Source organism: Aristolochia californica, unplaced genomic scaffold, assembly GCF_029961685.1.
Source record: "Aristolochia californica isolate CCGP_79_NKW_82.1479 unplaced genomic scaffold, dmAriCali1.0.hap1 SCAF_12, whole genome shotgun sequence".
NCBI lineage: Eukaryota > Viridiplantae > Streptophyta > Magnoliopsida > Piperales > Aristolochiaceae > Aristolochia > Aristolochia californica.
The window spans coordinates 29,550,958-29,574,477 of record NW_027181793.1 but is presented as its reverse complement, the minus strand read 5'-3'; the positions used below and the strand labels follow the sequence as shown (position 1 = coordinate 29,574,477).

The 23,520-nt window shown below is 37.1% G+C and overlaps 3 protein-coding genes and 1 non-coding gene across 4 annotated transcripts; 1 reads left to right on the top strand and 3 right to left on the bottom strand.

Annotated features, from left to right (window-relative positions):
• Positions 1–2,517: 2,517 nt before the first annotated feature.
• On the bottom strand, positions 2,518–6,394 carry LOC137945268 (diacylglycerol O-acyltransferase 2D-like). The gene is made up of 9 exons (XM_068791071.1): positions 5,989–6,394; positions 5,795–5,869; positions 5,599–5,684; positions 4,359–4,465; positions 4,124–4,279; positions 3,293–3,379; positions 3,094–3,191; positions 2,848–2,935; positions 2,518–2,742 (listed from the first exon to the last, which is right to left on the bottom strand). The coding sequence occupies exons 1-9, from the start codon at positions 6,183–6,185 to the stop codon at positions 2,641–2,643; spliced, it is 996 nt and encodes a 331-aa protein (XP_068647172.1). The 5' UTR covers positions 6,186–6,394; the 3' UTR covers positions 2,518–2,640.
• Positions 6,395–7,866: 1,472 nt separating this feature from the next.
• Positions 7,867–8,064, top strand: LOC137947122 (U2 spliceosomal RNA). Its single transcript, XR_011111171.1, has one exon. It is a non-coding gene; the product is annotated as a U2 spliceosomal RNA (small nuclear RNA).
• Positions 8,065–8,783: 719 nt separating this feature from the next.
• LOC137945193 (probable tocopherol cyclase, chloroplastic) lies at positions 8,784–10,465 on the bottom strand. The gene is made up of 4 exons (XM_068790970.1): positions 10,318–10,465; positions 9,819–9,888; positions 9,110–9,226; positions 8,784–9,036 (listed from the first exon to the last, which is right to left on the bottom strand). The coding sequence occupies exons 1-4, from the start codon at positions 10,374–10,376 to the stop codon at positions 8,989–8,991; spliced, it is 294 nt and encodes a 97-aa protein (XP_068647071.1). The 5' UTR covers positions 10,377–10,465; the 3' UTR covers positions 8,784–8,988.
• A 712-nt stretch (positions 10,466–11,177) lies between these two features.
• Positions 11,178–23,269, bottom strand: LOC137945427 (pyrophosphate--fructose 6-phosphate 1-phosphotransferase subunit alpha). The gene is made up of 19 exons (XM_068791316.1): positions 23,108–23,269; positions 20,521–20,693; positions 19,855–19,967; positions 19,314–19,388; positions 18,373–18,486; positions 18,200–18,267; positions 17,902–17,985; positions 16,387–16,440; positions 15,723–15,803; positions 15,544–15,637; positions 13,914–13,987; positions 13,640–13,750; positions 13,491–13,535; positions 13,211–13,267; positions 13,024–13,128; positions 12,826–12,942; positions 12,536–12,639; positions 11,711–11,876; positions 11,178–11,534 (listed from the first exon to the last, which is right to left on the bottom strand). The coding sequence occupies exons 1-19, from the start codon at positions 23,195–23,197 to the stop codon at positions 11,400–11,402; spliced, it is 1,860 nt and encodes a 619-aa protein (XP_068647417.1). The 5' UTR covers positions 23,198–23,269; the 3' UTR covers positions 11,178–11,399.
• Between the last annotated feature and the right edge of the window lie 251 nt (positions 23,270–23,520).

Here is a 23,520-nt window from a genome sequence, read left to right as displayed (position 1 = left end):
AGTTATCGAAAACAAAATGCAAGACCTTTAGAAACGCCAACTCTGCGCCGAACTTTGACATCTCTTGTTGCAGCAAGGAAATTCTGATCTGCAAGTTGCAAACAAATATTTCACAAGAAACAGAGGAACCAACTGGAGGAAACCATGTAAGCGGAGGAACTGATGTTGTGATCACCTGCTGTGCTTGGATCGAGGCCTCAGTTAGAGCAAACTCAACATCCGAGCCTCAGGGCTCCTGCTCGCTGATTTCCTCCGATCGCTTCATTCTCTCCCTTTCTTCATTTGCACCGTCTAAGACAGGCTGGAGCTCCAAAATTCGTCTCTTTAGGTTCGACACTTTGCGCTCTAGATTACATTGGAAAAAGAGATTAGACGCGAAAGAAGAAATAAGCAAGGAAGTACGGGATAAAAAGATAAGAAGAAATAGAACAAGGAAGAGTTAGAGAATACAGACCTCCAAGTGATTTTCCATTAGTAAAATTGCGGATTAGGGTATATAGTTGGCTCTGTGAATCAGTTCCTGCCATGAGAATGAATGACCACTTCGAGCTGAGGTTGCCGGCTTTCCCGTCACTGAGTTTGCGGTTACAAGCTTACGAATATATTTCAAATTTGCGCGCGGATGCTCCCTGGTAGGGGCGGCTAATGGGTGGCATATATCCGAGCCGAGTCCGAGCCTATGTAACCTTAATTTAAATATTCCAAACTTGAACTCAGCTTACCCCATGCTCCAGCCTAAAATTGTTATCAAGCTCGAGCCCAATAATTCTAACTGAGTTCGAGCTAAGCTCGAGCTTCAATATTCATTTAAAACTTTTCAAAAAATACATGTCTAGAGTTTGAACTCTAATATACATTTAAAACTCTTCAAAAAATATATGTCAAATAAATTATATATAAAATTATGCATATATTTTACATAAAATTGGGCATAACTATAAGGGTGACATCGAATCCAACTGAGTCCGAACCTTGTTCTAGGAGAGTTTGATTTAAATATTTTGAACTTGAGCTCGAGTCTAACAATTTTAATCGAGTTTGAGCTTAACCTACATTTAATACTACATAAAATATATGTCAAATAAATTATATATAAAATTATGCATACATTTGAAAAAAAAATATTAAGGGAGGTTTGGGATTGAATCTCGATAATGGATTAGAATGCATCAATATTAATCTTTTTTCCCCAAATATTGTTTAGCTTATTTTGTAAGTTTTGAATTTGGCCATAAATTTATTATAACCTCCTTAGTGCTTTGGTTGAAAATTTATATTCTAGGAAAAAACTGAAATGTTTTTCCACATATTTCTAAAAACACCTTTAAACAAAATCCTATTACTATTAGTGATTTACTAGAAAATTATAAAAAATATTTTAAAATTTTCTTAGGAAAGTTAAATTGACCTCTTATTGCTTCTTCTAGGGAAATAAATAAAAATTAATAATCAATCTAATATATTACTATACTTGTCGATAAATTTATAATCAAATAAAATATCAAACATAAAATTGCTATGAAAATTGCCTTATACTAAAAGTATTACAACATCAACTGTCAAATACTTATTCAAAAATTTTCTATACAATTTTCTAACCCATCTTGGCAAGAAAATCATACTTAGAAAATTATATAATTTTTTAATAATAATTTTTAATTTTAAAAATATTTTAAAAAAACATGAGGCCCTCTTTTCAATTTCTTCAAGAGCCATGAGGAAGAGACAACTGGAGTTTAAAAGAAAGTTTTTATTTTTCACTTGCTTATGACCTCACACGTGCAATTTTGCACGAGGAAAGTCGCACATGCGAAATCATCTTCGCACACAGAGGGGGGGCACTGACGAGGACATGTTGTTGGGGATCACAACTGTGATGGAGGTGGCAGTAACAGAAACAGAGGCAAAGGCAAACGAAGAAAGGAAAAAAGGAATTGACGGCAACAACAGCAGACAGGAGGGGCTCGGTGGTGATGAGGGGAGGAAGAATTCCCCCCCCCCCCCCCCTCGCTCTCTCTTCCGCTCCTAACTCTCGAGCCCGTTAACGGAGCTAGCTCACGAGCTTTCGAACTGAACTATGGTTCAATCGAGCTCGGCTCGTTAACACAAACGAGCCATTTGAGATCCAGATAAATCGAATTGAACCGAGCCAAACTCAAACCACTCACAAACCAGCTCAGTTCGATGCCACCCATACTTGCTGGTCTGATCGGGTAACCGAGAGGAACGTTGTTGGGTTTAGGGGTAGGGTGGGCACTAAAACTAAAAGGATATCCTCTCGAGTTCCGCTCTTAAAAAGACAATGCTAAATTTAACGATTACTTGAGTTCGGCATTGAGAATAAAATTCTGAGTACAATAAATTGAGTTCGTGATTTACCTACCTAGTGTGCTTAATGAGGGACCTTACATAAAGAACAAGCCACGCACTCATGCACTTGCTATAATAATGCCCTAACTTTATCCAGCGAGCAGAAAATTACACTCTTATCTTTGTTGTGATTTGCACTGGGTGAGATTAGGGAGAACCAAATAAATAAACCAAGTCTCGTCCCATCAAAATTATTAACATTGGAAGCATCTCTATAAATTACATGTACAAATATTGATTAACAACATTTCTGGTATTATAACAAGGCCATCAAATAACAGTAAGCTGGAGGTTATCATAGCCAACTCGCCCCTTGTGCTTTTCAAAGAGTTCTTCCAGAGATACAATGAACTTCCTGTGAACTTCAGCAACCTGGCAATATGCATTATAGGTATTAACACCTTAGGAATTCCCACATGGAACCGGCTACTGAAGTCTTCAATAGAATATGAAGACAGAAGATAAGAACTCCCTTACCTCTTCTGCAGTAGGTAATGGGTTTTTCATGACATCAATGGGTCTCCCTACCACGACATGGAGAGGATGTCGACATGGAATAGGCAAGCTACACAAAGAGAAGCAACAGTCAGAAACTTTAATTCTTGAAAATAAGATTAGAGAGCCTTTGGGCTCCCAATGTGAACTTCATACAGTAGTTTTAAACAGTCTGATCTTGCCCTTGATGAAATAAGAGAAGAATTTAAAAGAGGTTGGCGAATGTACCAAAATTTTCCCCAAAAAACTATAGGAGTGAACTTCAGTGCTCTGGCTATGTGGGCAACCAATTTCCCACTAGGTTTCCACCACCTATAGACATGAGCCTGTCCATTATAACAATGGTGAAGTGACAGAGTGAGCAATTGAGTTTCCTTCCATGGAGTATCTGCATTTGAGTTTGTTCATGATTGAGAAGCAATATTACCTGACCAAAACAGAAAACAGGAACCAGAGGCCGGCCCATCTCCATTGCAATCCGAACAAATCCTTTTCTTGATTCAAGGAAGGCAACCTACAGAATTGGAGATGAAAATTTTGGGATATATTTTGGGGCAGTACTTATTTAGCAAACGAGAAAATCAGTGAAAGGCAAAACCATATTAGGAGGATTCTATGAGAAAACCAAACTGAAGTTAATTCTAAAGCAACAATTGCTCCTGCATAGCCAAAGTCACCAAACTAGGTATCAAAAACACTAAAAAAAAAAGAGCTCAACTCAGGACAATTAAATATTATATGAAGAGGTTCAAACATGTGAAAGTGCAGCAATTTCTAACACTAATGGCAAGTCAAGATAATCACATGTTATCTGGCTTCGATGCATTCCGAGTAAAAAAACCCCTATTAATCCCAACTAAGGTGAAGTTGAAGATTTTTTGTCACTCTGAAAAAGTACAGATTTGTATAAATGTTGTACTATGCCAACCTACTCACTTACATTACTGCAATGTGATTTTCATGATGTGAACTTCATGTAGTTTAAAATCACGACTTCAATAATCCTTCCTGAGATACCAATGTCTAACAGATGGAACAGTATCCTGTTTAGAAGGTCTGCTATAAAGGAGCTTATAATTTCTTTATTGCTCAGAGCTGAATGGAATTTTTAGTCCACTTTTCTCCGGAATCAACTCTCCTCAATCACTTATAAACATCAGAGAGTCAATAATCAATACACAGGAAACAAATCACCAATCCTATTACTCTTCAGAAGGCAAATATTTAAATTTAAAAAAAAATTACATGGAACTCAGACCTCAGAATCATGCTGCATATATACCATCTCGCGGACACCACCTGGGACAATTATACAACTATATCCAGCTGCTAGGTACGAAATGAAATTCTTTTTGGTTACAGGTACAAGCCCTAGCCACGTCCATACTTGCCTTATGAAGGGAGTATAGAACACCTGATCATTAGATTATGCGTTAGTTGAAAACTGTACTTTTTTCTCTTTAACTAATAAGGTCCTAGATGAGAAAGCTTACAGCACTACTCGCTAGGACCTTGATCTTTGGCAAAGGCATAAAGCCTGTAAAGTTAGCAAGAGCAACTACCCCAATTGGTAGAACCGAATGTGGTTCATAGCCAAAAACTGCAACAGTAATAGATCGATGTCATACACTTCTACACTGGAAATAAGGGTCAACTAACATGAGAAAACACAAGTTACATAAAATGATATAAAAGACTTTATAAACTGTAAAAAGATAAAAGACACAAAAGAAAGTGAGAGAAAAGAAAGAAGAGTCCTTTGGCTGGTATTTAGATAACCAGCAGCCTCTTTATTAATAGAAATTTTAGTCTAATAAAGAGTACCAAAGTATCAGAAAGAGAAAATAATATGACTCCTAAAAGCTAATGTACTTAGACTTTCTAATGTAATACTTTAATTTAGAAACCAACATAGAATAAAAAACAAGCTAACATTCTGGATTCTATCAACTAATTAAATAACACAAGACAAGTTTCCATAAATAGAGTAAAGCTTCAAACATAAACAAAAATAACCCCGTTGATCTTTACTTAACCTGCAAACATCCCTCATCCAACATTTATCTCATATATACATAACCAATGTCTGATTCCAAGTTTCTTGTTTCTGATTTATGCCATTTCTGATACATCAGGTAAGACGACAGCCTGTCCAGCTAATCTACCTAGAGAAATCCAATGGCTAAAGTTTGCTAGATGAAAGATAACCAACATAAGGTGAAGGACTTACGAGCACACTGATAGGTGATCAAAAGTCGATTATGTTTTCTGGCTGAAGAAGCTAAATACAGAAGAGATCAATTTGACAATTTCATGGTAAAAGAATTCTATACATAATAGCTAATTAGATGCAATTTAGATGGCGTCCAGTAATCGGATAATGAAAAAGCCAACCAACATGACAGATTATAGTGATGTCATAGTCCCCTTTAAAATGATGGCAGATGCCAAGAACGCAAGTTGCTTGTTTTGATCCCTACAGCCAATCAGCAACTTCCCAGCCACAATTTATTAGCCAAAATTTGGCAATACTAACTATTTATAAGATCAACCATCCCTCCTGCCGCCTTTCGACATGGACAGATTAATCTCCGTCCAACATGGGAGTCAAATTTAGCAAGTAACTTAATACCTGAGTTTCTTTATTCTTTTTAAAATCAGATGTAGAGAATGGGGACCATGACATTAAAAAGTAAAAAAAAAAAAAAGATTAAATTTACCTAAACTTCTTACCGTAAGCTTGGTTGGGATCAAAGGCTCTTATATCCTCAACATGAAGGTTCACCGGAAAATACCCACAAGCATATTTACATATAAATCTGAATTTTAAATTAAAGACGACGAACGTCAGCTCAAAGAACGGCACTTATAGTAGAAGCGGAAGGAAGGTAGAAATGAAGAATAAATAGAGCAAATTCAGTACTGTCACCTTGACAAACTTTGCCCAAGTTTATTCTTGTCATTCCTCGGGATCAGCATTAAGAAAGTTAACAAGCTCAATAATCTGAAATTCACCAGAGCAAATGAAAGAAAACACGAATTACCAAGAGTCAAAGTAGACGAGAGACAAAACGAAAGATTTCAGCAGGAGGAAGTAAACAAAGCGAGTCTAGAGATACGGACCCAAAAGAAAGAAGCGACGGAAACGAGTACAGCGCCGTTAAAACCAACAGCACCACCAAGTGGATCCCGCCCAACCAAATAGCGAGCGCAACGTAGGATTTGACAGATGAATACGCCGTTCCCCGAAAAACCGTCACGCTCGACGGAACTGCGCTTTCAGCTACAAACTCGCCCCGGCTTCCGTTGCTGTTCTCCATCGGAGAGAGAATACAGCAGCAAAGCAGGGCAGTTGCACTTTGCTAGTCGTGATCTGATTTTATTTTTGTAGGCCTTCCGGTTTATTCGAGACGATACAGCTGGCACGTGTTGGTTTATTAATCAGCTTGTACACGTGGCGAGCATTAATCGTAGATCGAAAGAGCCCGTGAATAGCAGAAAAACAGGGAAGATTCCAGACGATGAACGACTCCGCCGTCGAGAAAGATCGACGGCCGGTGAGGCGCCAAATCTGACGGCTTTCCTCCGAGTTGTGAACCTCGCTTCTCGCAAACGAATTGACAGTAGACAGTAAGAAAAATGGCAGAGCAGCTCTTAATAAATCGCTTCAATCAAATCATAAGAAAGCTCATTAAGAAGACTATTAAATAAAAACCAAACTAGTTTCCTAATATAACTTGACGAAACCGCCCACGACTCGGCGGAAGAGAACGTACTGAAAGCCTGGAACAGCAAAAAAGTGAGAGGCAAAAGAGTGCACAAAAGCGCGCTGCTTAGAGTAGTCTTTGATCTGCCCCCAACCGGCTTTTAATGGGAGCTTTGTTTTTAATGGGCTCCTACTACCAGAAAGCTGTCACACGTATTCAAGAAGCAGATATATTTCTGGTTTATAAGTTTCGTAGAACAACCTTTACAAAACAATCAGTCCATGTCTTTTTTAAGGCACCCATTTTCTGAGTCTTTGGGCATTAGAATCCATAACATGTTGCAAATGGTTGCTAGATGAATCTCTGCAACCAATAAAAGAACCACTGTCATTGTCTTTCTTTATATTTTAAAAGACAATGACCTACAACATCAACAAAGCGACAGAGAGATGTATATTTGCAGGGAGACATTACCTGACCTTTGAAATTCAACAATAGAAAATTAACAAGAAAACAAGAAACGGGAAAACAAGAAAAAGATATTAACGGCGCTCCTCTAAATCAATTAGCCAGTGTACTTCCACGAGCGAATAGTTTTTGCATCGATTAGCAGCCATATCCTCAGAGGAGGAACATCGAAGACAAGAAATTAGATAAAGCAATAAAAAACGACGTTCCCTCGCATAAACCTACCTCGACGTCACAGCAGCATTGGACGGGTCCATATACAATTGCATAGGCGAAAAGTAAGGCACTTAATGATGATGGACGCAGAGACCAGAAGAATGAAGAGAAGGAAAAATTTTCGGCTTCTTTGCTAGGCCGAAAGAATGGAAACGGACTGGCCGTCTGTTCAGCACAGTAGAGACCTCAGGGTATTTGGATAATTTTCTTCTTGCGACGACTCCAATAAACCGCGTTTCAAGAAGAGCAAAACTCCAGACTCCCAGAGGTCGCCCAAAGTGAGGTAGAAACGGCGTTCCGATTCGGACTTTCTCCATCCTTCAAAAGGCAAGAAACGAAATAACCTTCGATGCGCGGGCACCATTCGAGTCGACGCTAGAAGAAAATCATCAAAATAACTAGCTTGAGGTCTCCGCTATTCTGGAAAGATACATCTGCCACTAGGAAGCAGAAGATTTTTCCTTCCCTTCGAAATCGCCGGAGCGGCGAAAGAAACCACTTGGTTACCTTGCAGACTTCGTCCTAATGTTTTAATCCCACATACGAAGATGTGAGAGATCTCAGCTTCAACAACTACCTATAAAATCATACGGAAGTTACCGATCGAAGCATACCTTTCTCGGCCTTTTGGCTAAGATCAAGTGTAGTATCTGTTCTTATCAGTTTAATATCTGATACGTGGTCCATCGGATCACATGATATTAAATTAATTTTTTGTGGGGGAAGGCCCGCCACCGGTAGCTTGCTATCGGGGGTCTTCGAGCGTCGCCCTTACGTTGCACTACTGTTCGGGCCTGGCGCGCCCCTACCAATTCAATGTTTAAAAGTTTAAACTGCCTTCTTCAATCAAGTGGCTTCACACCGCTTGATAGCATTGGTGAGCTCGACGGCAAGAGTGCGATTCTTGACATGACAGTATAAGGAATTGTGAGAATATGTGACTGTTTCCTCACCTAATTGTCAAAATGAGTTTGGCTGAATCTACTGGGTTGTGACAGATGAATGCAGCTGCCACTGTAATGACCTTGTTTGAGACTAGCCATGTTCTTCACTATGGAATTGCTGGGAATGCAGATCCAGAGCTAAACATTGGCGATGTAGCAATCCCTCAGAACTGGGCGCACACAAGCCTCTGGAACTGGCAGGTGGGTGGTAGAAGCGATCTTTACAACCTACTAGAATCTGAAAGAGGGACTTTAGAAGGGCCTATGGCTTTCTCAATTTTGGAAAATTCAATAACGTTAGTGACGATGATGATTACTTTGAGAATTATCTCAATAGCGCCTGGTATCAACCAGAGGAGACATATCCGACTGACGGAACGCCTGAGTCGTGTGATCGGATTTTCTTGGTTCCCGTCGATCGCTCTTTATTTGAACTCTCCAAGAAACTGGAGGTACCAATCAACATCACATATGATCTGCAAAAAGTGTTTGTGGCCTTATTAATTCTTCTGAAACTAGGGTTTTACGTTTTACTGTAACAGAAGGAGGTAAAACTGGATGGGTGTATGAATGCCACAACCTGTTTAAACTAAAATTACGATCTACAGATCATACAGAAAGGAAATACCCACGTATTTTGAGATTTCTGGTTTATAAAATGCCTACGAAAAGAAAGAAAATCCTTTTTCAACCTGCCCTTTACTGCCATCAGATCTTTTTATTCCCACATCTGTAACCTCAGATCTCCATAACACATGTATCCTTGCATGCAGGAGCAAGCCCAGCTTCTACCGCAATGGGGTACCAGGTTCCTTTGTAGTCGCCTCTAATTCTACCTGGTCAAAGATATTAAGTATCAAGATTAGCTCCGAGTAGCAATGTGTTAACTATACAAGAGAATTTAACAACCCTGTGTGTGTTGTTATCCGCGGACATTTGCCAGTAACCCCATTGAATTACTTCCCAATCCACAGTCCCAGTCCATGGGATAAACTCATAAAATTGTCGATTATAATGAACTCCAATCTGCAAGATTACGTCCCACGCATGATTCATGGTAGAATAAAATACATGAAAGAAATGCACATTTTTACAGCTAATCTAACCAATTTTAAAAAATATAGAAAAGCACATCCACCAGAGAGTAACCCATAGGTTTATTGTTTGAAATCATTGAATGAATATAACTGGAACAGCGGGTTTTATTGCAAATGCTTGAACTTCATCAGCGTAGCATCAATTTTTTTTACCAAACTATGCAGTACAATCTGTTATAGATGTAGCAGATATATCTGGTAAGTTCCCTGAGGGGATAAATTATCCCAAGTTGGTGAGAAGAATTTCATGGAAAAACTTGATCAAGGAAACAGAAGCAGGAAGATTGTTTTCGGTCTTCGGTTTTTTGAAGAATAATAGCAAGAGGTCATTTGACAAGCTTGGATAACAAATTCAACTGCCAACCAAAAATTCCAGCACAAGCAGAATTTTTTTTTGCAAGCTTAAGAAATCTAGCTGATTTCCATTTCATGTAATTGAAAGAGTCCAATATATACAAAGTTTGTACCACTGGAATGAAATTAATCAAACAAAGAATTTAGACTTCAGTCTAATTGCATACCAATGCAGCCTCTTCATAGTTTTCCACCAATCCAGAAACTTTCCTCAATCCACCACCTGCCGTTCTCCTGCTGCACTTTCAACAACGGTACACTAGACTTGAAGCTTGTTTGTCTTATCCCAACAGATGACAGGATAATAAAATATTCCATTAGAAACAAATATCTAACAAAACCTAGCAGAGGCTTTTTTTGGGCCTCTCTTCTACAAAGTTTGAATTATTAATATTACTACTTTCTACAATAAGAAGTAGTTAAGAGTAATAGTTGGTCAAAATGATGAAGCTCTGCCATGTTTTATTTAGAACTACCATACTAGTAGTGACATGAAAAGATCATTTTCAGCACGAATAAGAAAATCCAACTTCCGAACCATAATATCACGGAAAAGGAATTATTGAAGGATGAAAGAACAAACCAAACCATTATCCGAACAAACATGAAAGATATTGATGAATTCTCAGCATCAACAGAAAGTTAAAAAGAGATAAAGGAACTTACCCAATACCATTTTCTTGGGAAGGATCCGCCCCAGTTCTTTTCTGAATAAGACGGTGCATTTTGGAATTCGAACTGTTTGCCACCCCAGTCAATCCAACCTACTCACATTCAGATTTTTTTGCTTAGCAGGACCAAAAAATAGAGTAAGCATACTTAAACAGCATTCAGGAAGTAGTAAAGCTTACTCTTACTCCTTAGCAGTTAAAAGCATCATCAAGTAACAAACAAGTCTAGCTCGGCAGGGGTCTCCTTTCCCTTCCCTCGCCAATTCGCTTTATGGATGCATCCACTTTCTCGGCATCTACTAAATTGAAAGGGAGACATGGATTTGCAAGGAGGGCCAGAGAGGGAGGGCCTCTCTTCTACAAAAATTGAAGCATTTAAAATTCCGTCCATTTTTACCCACTTAGTATTATTACTCTTTCTCCTTTTTTTTGTTGCCTTTTACTCAACGGTATGCTGACACAAGTGTAATTCTTTCTCAAATGCATGAAAGGAGCAACGTTCCTACAACTCCACTAATAATCAAGTTTTCGTTTGGTTTGTCTCAAATGTAGACAGACGTTTGGCTCCAAATTAATGTTTCATATATGTGCAAGGAGTGGTTCTATTATACTTATAATAAGAAATATCATGCCATGCACATATCATGTATTATAAGGGGGTTTCCATTTTACTCTTTTTCATGGTGATATTTACTGCGAATCCCTGAACGGCCGTGAACCACGTCAACGCAATAGCTAATCCCCGGGCATTGGACCTTGGCAACCCAAGGAATGCCCCTACCAGCGAGCATTCTCTTCAGATTGGCTTGCAGCCTGCCGCGAGAAGCTACAAATTGATGAATAACGTCAGCTAGGTAAGAAATCTAATAAGTATCTTTCACCTCATCACAGCCAAAAAAATGTATGTTCAAGTTGATTCCCGCTAATGGTACACAGGTCACTCACAAACCAAGACTCCATGCTCTCCTGGTAAGAACGTTTATAAATAAAGAAACCTACTCAAAACCATACAAGAGAGCAAAACAGATAACTACCCGAGTACCAAACATGATGCCGCACCTTCAATTGTAATACTTCTCATAGATTAGAAGCATATTGGCCAATGAAAGAAGGTGCAGACATGACAGTCAGAATATCTGTAACAGAAGACATGGCACTAAGAGCAGCCTTTAGGACATCCTGCGAGCAACCTGGTTTCACAATGCTTTTCACCTGGAAGACAATGAGAAAAAGTCAGTTTTTCCTCACTACTGTTCACTGCCTGCACTTAAAAAACTACTGATAAAAAATGTCAAAGAGAGAGAGAGAAAAGTAGATTAAAAACTGTGAAATATTTAACTTTTCAACAACTACTACAAATCTTTTGAACACGAATAACTAGAAAGAACCTTGTCAAGATACTCCTGAAGCTTCTTGATCCGACCCATGTAGTCTTGATCCTCAACAGACAGTGTCACGGCCTTAATATCAGCACCTGGGCCTTCAAACTGAAGAGGACCCGGGTTTCTGTACACATCATCCATCAACAATTTTGTGGCATTTTGTCTCAGCAATCTGATCCAGAGATTACACCATTAGTTCCGAAAGCTAGAGATCTATATTAGAGAAGCCCTTTCTAGTCATCCATTTTGGATTATATTCTAAGCAAATAATTGAATTTCACCCACAAACTTTTCTTTTCCTGTCAGGAAATAACGAAGGATAAAGCAATGTAGCTTTGGTTGTCATTTCAATTTGAGGTACAATAGAGAATGCCTCTTAGTGATACAAGTACCATCATAATCTTGTAATTTCTCACAGAAAGAAGCTTTTTAGTAGAACACATGCAATGAAACAGACAACATGACAAGAAAAGAAAAAAGTGGGATCGTCCAGATGACATGCTTGGACTGGGTGGAGTAAGAAAAGAAATCAAACTCCAAAAGTAAGTACAGGCAACATACAAATTTATCGTGTTCTAGAACATATAATGGCAATTTCAAGTTGCACATACTCCAGATGAGATGTTATACCTTTTGGAGGGAGAAATAGAGTAAAACTTCATAAGAATCAGGAAAGAGCAGTCAAATCATAGAGAGAGAGAGAGGGAGGGAGTAAAAGAGAGGAGAATAGTCAATGAATAAAATCCATTTTCTGATCATTCAGAAAAGTACATCATCAATAATTGATTCTGAAAAGTACTCCAGTAAGAAAACATCCAGATAAAGACATACTCGTATGCTTTGCCTTTCAAATCCACCGCAGCAGGATGAACAGCAGGTTTTCCAATTGAAGTAGCCTTAGGACCACGTGACCATCGCTTTACAGTCATCATAGCCTGAAAAAAATTAAACATTAAATATCATTTGACTCAAGAGTCAGGAGTTGAACAAATTGACAAAAAATCAAAATTAAAATGAAAGTCAACTGAACAGATTCATTCAACTCTACCACTTAAGACAGTTTTTTCAACTATATCCAACAACCATAAAATGCAAACTCTTTGCTTAGAAAGTAAACTTACCGTAATTGGAGCTGCACCACAACGCCACTTGTTTACTGGATTCTTCAGGTTGGTAACAGTAGCAATATATCCATTCAAACCAGCAGCTAAAATGTGATAAGAAATGTGCCCAAGAACCTGAAAATGCATGTCCACTTACTAGCATGGATCAAATGTAGAACTATAAAATATACTGAGTCAAAGCTGGCGAAAACTTACATAAGCATAGTCACAATCAAATTTTGAGGGCAATGAGCCACGAGCCTGATAGCCAAAGAAGTGACAGATTGCATTGAATTTCTTTCCCTTATAGGTGCCCTCTTTCTGGAAATTGTGGGAGAGATCAGTATTTTATAGAAATATCAGGACAAGTTAAAGCTTTAGGCCAGGAACATGAAACACCTACCAGTCGCTTATTCATTTCAGTCTCCACTAACTGAGCGAGAAGCTTTTCTGTCTCAATCTGGAGAAGAGAATATTAGACATAGGGGCATGATACTTCAATGAAATTATTCAGACCAAAAGATACTTTCAGAAACTGCTGTTCAAGATATGTAAAGATTACGAATAATAGCCTCAAATTGCTTACAACCAAGAATATCAGATTGAAAAACAACAACAGCTCAAAATGAATCCCATTAGCAGCTGAATTTGCATATCTGTATATATATGCTTGTTACACTTACTTGAGACAACTGTGCTGAGTCATCTGATTCAGGGTGAAGAAGCAGCTGTGGGACAGAGAAAGTTATGACAGAAGAAACTCAGAGCGGTTAGTAACAAGAACGGGTGAACCATTCAATACAGATGGCACAGACATCATGAGAGCTAAAACCTGTCGCTTGATGAAAGAAGGCAAAAATTCTATCAGTGCAGAAGCCCAAGGTGACAAACGCGCAGAAATGTTATCAGCAGAAATCCCTTCTCTATGCAGGCCATGAATTTCCTTACAATCAGAAGACCACAATAAACAATCAGAACATTATGAGAATCAGTTATGCAGGATGACAATCAGAAAACAAGCATCTAAATTATAATACTCTACAACATTCCAGCAAAAGAATTGAACAGAGCTTGTATTGTGCAGAAAAGTGTTACTATGTGATTACCTGCAAGAGAGCATATACTTCAGGAATACTCTCAATGAGTCCTTCTGGTAGAAGAACGACTCCATGATATTTATCTGTCCCCCAAAAAATAACACAAGCAAATAATCATTTGGTGCTGTTTATGTTTACTTTTGTTCAATTGTGATCCTTATGCCTAGTCTATTGTGACAAAGAGGAGAAAAAACGGCAGAAGTCCAATTTAGTAATTGGATTAAAAAGAACTTCAAAAAAGTAATAATAACGTTCATTTTTTTTGCAGAAACAGCACAAATTTAACTCACAAAGAAAAGGATGTACCAGCAGCCAAAGAGGCAGAGATACACATACAAAATGAAAGAGAACGGAAAAGAAGGCAAAAATCACAATGATAACACTCCTTTCTATTATAGTACAGTTAATCATTTTTCAAAAAAAATCATTTTGAAAATAATAATAATAATACTGTCAATGTTATTAATGGTTTGCAATGCAATAAATAATAATAATAATACTGCCAATGCTATTAATGGTTTGCAATGCAATACAAGCAATCAGAATAGATATCTAAACATTCCATGAATCAACAGCTAATTTAATTTAAATGAAGGGGATTTCATTTAAAACAAAACAAGGCCTCCACCTAACAAACAGAAAGGGCAGGACAACAAATTGCACAATTACAAAGAAGATACAACAAGATCATTCAACCCAGTCATACAGCTGTCTGCCACCTGATTTGCTGACGAAGGCACATGGTGCCAGCAAACAGAGAGAGATTAAATCAGTTCCATGATCTCCACAAAATAGTATAACAACTGCCAAGGAGGGACAGAATCTTTGCAACACAAACTAACGACAGATTGAACAAGTGTCCCCATGTGCCAAAAGATTATTTTCATCAATGGTAAATGACTTATATACTTCAGTGGATACAATAACAATAAATTATGCCATAAATTGATACCGTAACAAAGCTGATTTTTTTTTTATGAAATCATTTTTTTCATTTTTCATACTACCTATAAAATTGTTGACTTCTATTTCTAGAGTTGCTGAGTTGCAATACTGCATGTTTGTATAAGATTAAAAAGAGCCATGTTAATTGCAATTGCACATTTTATTTATGTCTGTCTAACCAGACAAATTTCATAAAACACAGTAACATAGTGAATATTTAACATAATATTAAATAGAATCAAAGCCTCTATCCTTTTCAAAAAAAAATAATAATAATACTTAATAATTAAAAAATCAAAATCTCCATTCCATCAATTACATAACGTTGGGATATTGATGTTAAAAGGAGATAAAATTATATAATAAAAAATGAAGATACATCAGATTACAAGTCACTTCTGCACAGAACACAACCAAAAAAAAAAAACGAGGAAAAAAGTTCTTAGAAACAAAAATTATAGAACTATAATTAGGAAGGACTTTAAAATTTCAAAAAGTTAGGATACCACTTGGCCAAAGTCATTGTACTTGGATCCGTCAAGTTTTTGGTTAAGCACAATTTTCCATAGTTTCTGTAGAACCGAATCTTGTACAAGTTATGTGATTTTTAAGGTAAAATGGATTGACAATGCAGAGTCAGACCAAATCAACACAAACTTTAGCACAACGAATAATTCCCTAGCATAGCTCTAACCTTGTTCAGCTCTTGCTTGAACTGCATCGCAGATTTGCTTTGTCAGATCAAAAAGTGTAAGCTTAGAAGCTGCAACTTCCTCACCAAGGATAACCTGGGAAAATAGAACACATATTGGTTACAAATTGGATTATGCTTGATCTGAGATTATCATACCCAAACAAAGTCAAGGGACCGACCATATTTGGATGAGACTGAAGCGTGCATTCCAAAGCAACATGTGATGCTTTCCGGCCCATGAGTCGAATAAAATAGTAATACTGGTTAATAAAGAATACTACATTAGTCAATATTTCAAAATCTAAATATCTTTTATCATATGATAGTAGCCTTCAAATGCTTTATCTACAAGGAAAAGTAGTAGTACGGGCAAGCCGTGTCTAGGACACAAGAATCACATCTAACGCAGAAATTGGATTTTATGGAGGACCTCAAATGAATTGAACAGTTGCCAACTTCAACTGCATTTCCCTTTTGAAAGGAAATAACTTTTTTTATCGCTATGATACCCCCTCTTCTGTACAATTTCCAAGATGTTTCTTAAAAGGGTACCAACCAACTTTAAAAGACATTGTCTCAGACTGGCAAACAAGAACTAAAATTTGAGAAATAAAAAGCTATGTGGAAGAAAGAACCAATAAGTTCCAAATACTAGTATAAGCAACAGAAAATATGCTGAAAAAGCTTATGTATGAAGTTGACTGCTCTCCTAAGTCACTATTCTAAATTTTGACCTTCCTCTGCATGGTGGATCTACCTGTTCCACAAATTCTATTTCCTAAGATATAGTAACATTTTATGCATATAACAGAACAGTTCAAATTCCATTAGCCCATCAATCACCTTTTCTGCAGATAGAGCATCTGTGCAGACATTGCTAATAAGCTGGGAATTGACCTGAAGGGAGGGAAAACACCAGACAAGGTTCAGAGTCTACCATGAGGACGCATAATGTAAAAATACTAAAAACAATTGGATCAGTAATAAATCAGGAACAAAAGGACTTAGCCAATGAGCCAGAGAGACAATCACTTTGACAAACAATTTTAGCAGGCAGAAATCCATATTAGGCATCGGCCAGGAAGTTTTTCACAATCAAATATGTCCATTGAGTCAATATTATAATTAAAATAGGTGATTCAACAATGTAGGAAACATTGGGACCCAAAAAAAGTTAGTGGTAAACTAAAGTAGTTAACGGGTAACTTAAATCAGTATTGCTATCAGGAAGAGCCAGTTAAAAATGATTACCAAGTGCACACACCTGTGCCCATGGGTGTGTCACAAAGACCCTGGAGCAGGTCTTAAAGTACCCATGGGTGTGCACATGGCACCAAGAGTGCTCATGGGTTCATACACTTAGCTGAAACTTGTGGCTGATTTCACACTTGGATCCATTCCGTGTAGAGAAAGACTCCTCACAGAACAGCTTAGACAGTCATTCTCAAAGCAATAGAGCCTGCAGCACCCATACTGCTACTTTAGGCAGAACTCCAACTCTGTAAAGAAATGAGAGTAGCCACTATTGCTACATGTAGGCTGAAATAAACACTATATGGTGGGAGTCCTCCCTGATGTTTATTATTATGCAAATGGAAACACAAGCTGTAGCCCTTTCAGTTGTCCAGCATCAAAGGCTGATCAAATCTTGTGAGCAATGCAGTGGGGGTGATAGGATTGGCGACTGTTGCTCTTCAAAAAGGATCAGACAAAGCCCATGAGAACATCAACCGCATAATAAGATAGCTATAAGAAATCCTTCAAATTTGAACTCAAGATAAACTCTGGCAGTAATGCAAGTAACTAGCAGGAAGTACACTTCATACACGGTGTTTATAAATAAATATAAAAAAATATATATATATAAAAATATAAATATATATATAAAAATATATATATATATAAATATAAATATATATATATATAGATATAAATATATAAATATAAATATATATAAATATAAATATATATATATATATATATAGGGCTGATCTAATACGAAAAACCAGTTGGTGCGAAACGGCTATCTCAGCCGTCCGATCATGATCAGACGGCTGAGATAGATGACTGAGATAGCGTTTCGCTTATTCGCACCAAATAGCTTTTCGTATTGGATCAGCCCTCTATGTATATGTCTATATATATATATCACTTCCACATGAATACAGCACCTTAATCCAGATTTTTAGGTAACAGAAAAGGCACAAACCAGAACAGGGCAGATGGATGTAGGAAAAACTCAGGGGCATCAACTTTCATAGCAGATATGTTAACACAAGCAACATATAACACGTATAACATGCTATGACATTTTAACATATGCTACAAGCATATAAAGTTTAGGATTGAGCAGAATACCTTGCAGATGGTGTCAAAACCAACATTAGTCTCAACAAACTGGTTCTTCAGATCACCGTTCAAAGTAACAGGAACTCCAACTACCTGCAGATCCACAAAGATTTGTAAGTCAGGAAGGAAAATCACTGCCTTTAGTTTTGAACAGAAAAATGAATTCAGAAAATACATAGAAAACCCATAAGTGTATTTTTCTCATTAAGTACCAGAAAAACTGAGAAAACCATAACCTCATTGACAGCTGCAATTTGCAATTACTCAAAAAACTTCCAATTAAGTTCCATCCATATATATAACAAACCTTTGTTGGACACTTGGATTCTGCAAAAGTCTCTGCAAGCTGCGCAGCATCTGTATTGGATGTTACACCTACAACAAGATTTTTTTTTTTTTTTGAATTAGCTCTTAGATTCTAAAGCAACATTAAAAAAAAAAAAAAAGTAATTCATATGCCGCAACAAGTAACCACTGTACCTCCAAGGATGACAAGACTATCCAACTTCAGAGCTTGACAAGAAGCTAATGCAGCATTGACCTGCTCAGTTGTTCTTATTTGATCTTTTGTCCGTCCAAGCAAATCATAACCACCTTCACGAGTGTAAAAATATAAATAGTAGAACCTTTTTTTAATGTTAAACACTGTTCCTAAAGCACTTATAGATCTTTTTAAGAGAAACAGCATTGGTCTTTTATGGTTTTCTATTACAATGGGTTTATACCCACACACCCCAGTGTAGAAAAACCCCCATGAGATCCCTGATCCAGGGCCCAAGTCAACAAAATATCATCAAGTTATTTCTGTAATAGCTGAAGGAAAATTAATAACAGTCAGTTTTAGTTCTTGAGAACAACAGAGAATAGTAAACGGTAAGCTGTCGAAGGCTGAGATGTTTTTAAAAATTTAGTGAGTTTCGATGGTAAAGAAAGCTTGAAGTTTAAAGTTTTATTTTACAAGCCAAAGTTGATGTTAATAGTCCAGCCTGACCTCTCCCCTCCTCTCTGCAGGCTGGAGCCCCTTCCCTGCCAGCTGAAAGAAAGGGGAGATGCCAGAAAGGAGGGAGACTCTGCACTGCCGATGTGAAGCTCTCCACTCCAGCAGGGTTAACCCCCATTATGACGGGAGGGAACCCTTCCACCACCTGCAGACAAAGACTCCCCTATTTCTACTTTACCGAAGGGTGGGAGGAGGGACAGGTGATGGTCAAACCACAAAAATTAGCTTTGCTTCAAGCCTTCCCCCCAGGCCTTAACTTCAGACCAAGATAGGAACTGTGTTTGGTTGAAACCGATTTAACTGACTGGACTGAAACCGAGTCTAACATAGATCGATATGCAAAAGAAACAAACATGGTTCACAAATTCAAAGTAAAAAGTAATCATGGGAGACTGTAAAGGATGGAAAACAAAGTAAGTACCTTGATTTTTGTAGGTAGAAAGAACCTCGTCTGTGATTTCAAGGGTTTTCTGTGCAAATAAACCTTCTGTTCCACCTGTTGTAAAAAAAGGAGGCAGCTCATCTCAACCAGGTTGCCTAATTTCAAATGATTGATATGAGTAAAAAAAGGAGTATAAATTTAGAGAAAATCATCCTTAATAAGGCAAAAGCTGAATTTATCAAGCATGCATAACCCCCCTGCCAACCCCATGCCAAACTAAAAAAAAAAATCAGAGGGACTGCTTAGAATTCATTTGAGGAATAATTAACAAGTTCTACATTTATCTTATTAAACCCAGGTGCTCTAACATAAATAAGGCAGCTTTTAAGAGATACGGTCATGGGCCCTGCATGACAAAAAAGTAAAAGTTATCTCACTCTCATAGAGAGAGTGAGAGAGAGAAAATTGTAAAGCAATTGCAGGACTAGGAAAGGAGCCCCAAATACTGATGCAACTGGACATTAACCTAAAACATGTTTCCAGTAATCAAATGTCACACATTTGAGTCAAATATGCTTACCAATAAAACCGAACAAAGTACTCTTGGGATTGTGAAGCTTAATGGCATCATACAGGCCCCAAATGACATTATGTCCCCCTGGAGACTGTCTACCACAGAAAACAACTCCTACCCTGAAATAATTCACTGGCGTAAGTACATGGCACATATAGGATTGACACTGAGGATACTAACAAAACAACATGTCAGCTTTGTCAAGGAAACATGTGCTTCCAGACTCAACTAATGCTAAGATATTCAAAAGTCAATAAAAAATGTTAAAACATGTAAAAAATTAAACAAAATATATTGCGCTCATTGATGCCATTTCCATAGCGAATTCAGCTTTAATATTATGTTCATAAGCATATTCGCCTCAGGTTCTAAACAAATCTTTGAGCAACTAACTATTCGAATCAAAATTCACAAAAAAAGGAAAAGAATTTGAATTAATATTTCTACTTATGACGGAAAGGGTATGACAACAACAACAAGATTGCCATTAGGTAGAAAACTGCTTTTTACTGCAATAGTTTTAACAAATGTAAGTTCTACACGAACAACTTCCTCCAAGAGACATAAAGAAGATAGTGCCCACCTTATGCACATACACATACACAAGGATATGAAAACACTTTTAGATCTCAAAGAAGAAAGAAAGCATGGAACAAAAAACAAAGCACAAACCTAACAGGAGGATGTTCTGTTATAATTTGAGCATCAGGAACAACAGCAGTAGCTCTTAAAAAATGAACCAGTGGCTGGCCATATGTGTGCGGAAAAGCTCTACTAATTGTGTGGGCACCAGCAAGATCTGCTGCAGTGGTTGCATCACCAAATTCTACCCTCACAGTTGTACCCTGAACTAAGGAATCATAAAATGATTAGCACTTCATACATATTAACTAGAAAAATGAGAGACTGAATTACAAGTTGGGTTTTTACTAGAAAAAACAGTGGACAATAGACTATGCATTAAAAAATGAATAGTAAATCTAAGAAAATTCACTTGCAGTATTAGATATAGCCACAATTTAAAGAAATTGTAAGGTACTAAGCCTGTTACTTTCAAGTGTCAGTCCACTTGACACAATATAATTTTATTTTATTTTGATCAAGATGTATATTTATATAAAAACAAGAAAATACAGAAGCTACAAGAGTAAATTCCTAACAAGAGATTGTAGGTTTGACACAATATAATTCATATACCACACTTTTTACCATGACTCTAAAACATGTATACACTGCCACCTTTTGGTTTCCTACTGATCCTAGTTAACAAATTACTCTGGTGAGTTTTAACCCAAGTTACAAAAACAAAACTCCAGGTAGTCTTGATATAGTTGTCTCTAAAATTTTTTTTTTTAAAAAAATATATTTTAAGACAAATATAAGACTCAAGTAATAATGTCGCTCAAAATATTTAATAATATGCAATGTATGGGTAATACAGGGTCATGATTAGATAAAGTATTCAAAAATTTACAGAAGTGCTAAGTTACATTCTCAACTACATAAAAATTATGAGTAAATAAAGAAATAAAGCATAAAAACACTTGAAGGCATTAGTATCAATTAACATCAATCTTTGTCTCCTCTGCAACATCAGAACTTCAATTGATAATCATCATCATAAGTTTTAAACATTAAATTACTAGGCAGTAATATTTATTTGTACTTTATCTATTGAAGCTTTCCATTTATTAGAAATTGAAAAGTTGTTGTGGTTTAAGAATTTTCTTGAAGTTGGTACAAAGAAGAAAATTGTTAACTAAAGTTCAATCAGTTTTTTTATATCATTCATATTGAAATAGGTAAGAGGTAAATGTCGATAATATGAAAACATGTTTCTAAATCAGTAAAATCTTTCTCCAATAAGCTTGCCAAAGAAGGAATCCCTAGAATGACCCTAGCCTGTAGGGCTTCCTTTCCTCTTTGATCTTTGAGGAACTCTCATGTATTCTATGTTATACCTGAGCATAAATTGCGGTTATGTATAAAAGCATATCACCATTCCCAAAGAAAGAAAAACAATGATTATCGGAGAAAAAAAATTAAGATCAAAGAACATATTTTAAATTTTAAAAACATTAATATGTTGGTTACTTTTCATATGAGAAGTATTTACAGCTTTTTCGATTACTGAAAGCTTATCTGAATATGGTTACTATAAATCACAGAATTTTTGCTTTCTCGATTACTAATTATAGATCATGGCGTCTTATCCTGTATGAGGAAAAAGGGAGATCAAATAAGTGATCAATCCATTCCTTTTCTTGTGGAAGAATTTGAGATAATTTTATCATTACAATCCAGTATTGTAGTTTAATGTTGTAATTCAACAACCATGTGCATAGAAGTGACAAGCAACGAAGCTTTTTTCTTTCTTTTGTTTTTAGAATTGTGAGAGCAAGTGAGCTATTTCATCCCATAAATTTCATGGTCTCTACTGATGTCACTTGGATCAGAGACACAGGTCCTCAGAAATTAGAAATCTTTTACAATCAACTTGGTTACTAGCAACCACTCTCACTTGAGTATGCAATTTTTGTAGTTTTAAAGTTGGAGTTGTTTGCAACAGTAGGTTTTCTCTTGGTACATTCAAGGATATTTCATCAAAGTACCTCACTTTAATTCAAAAGTTTGTCTTAGCTGATCTCGCAACCTGTATAAATCCATATTTGAGGCGAACTTTTTGTTTCTCTTTTGTATTCCGCTTCCAGCACCTTTTCATCCGCTATAAGTTCTGTAGCATTTGAGAAACCTCCGTCCCTTGGTTAGATCCCAAAAAGATCCCTCCTTTTTGGGATCTAAATTTTCATCATTGCACATTTCAGTCGGACGCAGCTCTTTACCGTGAACATAAACACCTCCCACCAAATTATGTACTAGTATAGACTATAGAGTGAACAGAAACAGATATTCAAAAAGAAACACAATGAGCAGTTTCATCATACAATAATTTCACTGAAACGACCACTCCAGTTACTACTATTCACGAAAACAAAACCTTGAAAGTTTCTTTGGCAGCGCCAAGCAACCATCAACTACAATCCCATCTCCGTCAAAATCAAGTTGCAACGCACCAACCATCAGAATACCGGATCCGATCCGACAAGAAAAACGAAACATCCAAATGAAAAGAGATAAAAACACAGTCTTTCGTTTGAATAACAAATATGAACAAGAAAATAAAGAAAAACAACAGAAGAAAAGATCGCCACAGAAAACAGTAACAAGTTAAGGAAGAAAGAGAAATATATCAACAAACCTGAAGACATGGAGGAAGAACCGGCTGATAGAGTGTCCGGTGTTTCTGCAGATCTGATAGTTCTCTCGGTACGCCGTAATCCGAATCCATCGATTTGTCTTTCAACTGGAGACTCTTCCGCTGTTTTCTGTTACACTTTCACGGGCGGCAGGGCAGCCCTGGTTTGATTTTTATAGCTCCAGCGATACACCCAATGTGCCAACCGGTTTCGTTCAACAACATAGACAGACACTCATATTTCAAAAACAACCTTCTATTTTTATCTAATTACGATTTTACTACCATGCATGAGTAATTTAAACTTCGTCCGTGGAGTTTAAAATGGTAAAAGAGGAATGGTGAGATTCGCTTTCGCCCACTGACTCTTCAGTCACCCGAGAGTCGGAGTGAGTCGGTGCCCACCTAACTTACCA

Bases quoted from the DNA above. Each gene is read 5' to 3' on its own strand.
- LOC137945268 (XM_068791071.1), bottom strand. From the start codon at position 6,185: ATGGAGAACAGCAACGGAAGCCGGGGCGAGTTTGTAGCTGAAAGCGCA. The intron at 2,936-3,093 runs GTACATTCGCCA...CTCTTTGTGTAG, and splicing joins GTTTTTTGGGGAAAATTTTG to CTTGCCTATTCCATGTCGAC. The intron at 2,743-2,847 runs GTAAGGGAGTTC...GCATATTGCCAG, and splicing joins CATTACCTACTGCAGAAGAG to GTTGCTGAAGTTCACAGGAA.
- LOC137945193 (XM_068790970.1), bottom strand. From the start codon at position 10,376: ATGCACCGTCTTATTCAGAAAAGAACTGGGGCGGATCCTTCCCAAGAA. The intron at 9,889-10,317 runs GTAAGTTCCTTT...TTGAAAGTGCAG, and splicing joins TCCCAAGAAAATGGTATTGG to CAGGAGAACGGCAGGTGGTG. The intron at 9,227-9,818 runs GTATGCAATTAG...GTAATCTTGCAG, and splicing joins ACTATGAAGAGGCTGCATTG to ATTGGAGTTCATTATAATCG.
- LOC137945427 (XM_068791316.1), bottom strand. From the start codon at position 23,197: ATGGATTCGGATTACGGCGTACCGAGAGAACTATCAGATCTGCAGAAA. The intron at 15,638-15,722 runs GTCGGTCCCTTG...CTATTTTCCCAG, and splicing joins TTCAGTCTCATCCAAATATG to GTTATCCTTGGTGAGGAAGT. The intron at 13,988-15,543 runs GTTAGAGCTATG...TTTGGGGGACAG, and splicing joins TCAAGCAAGAGCTGAACAAG to ATAAATATCATGGAGTCGTT.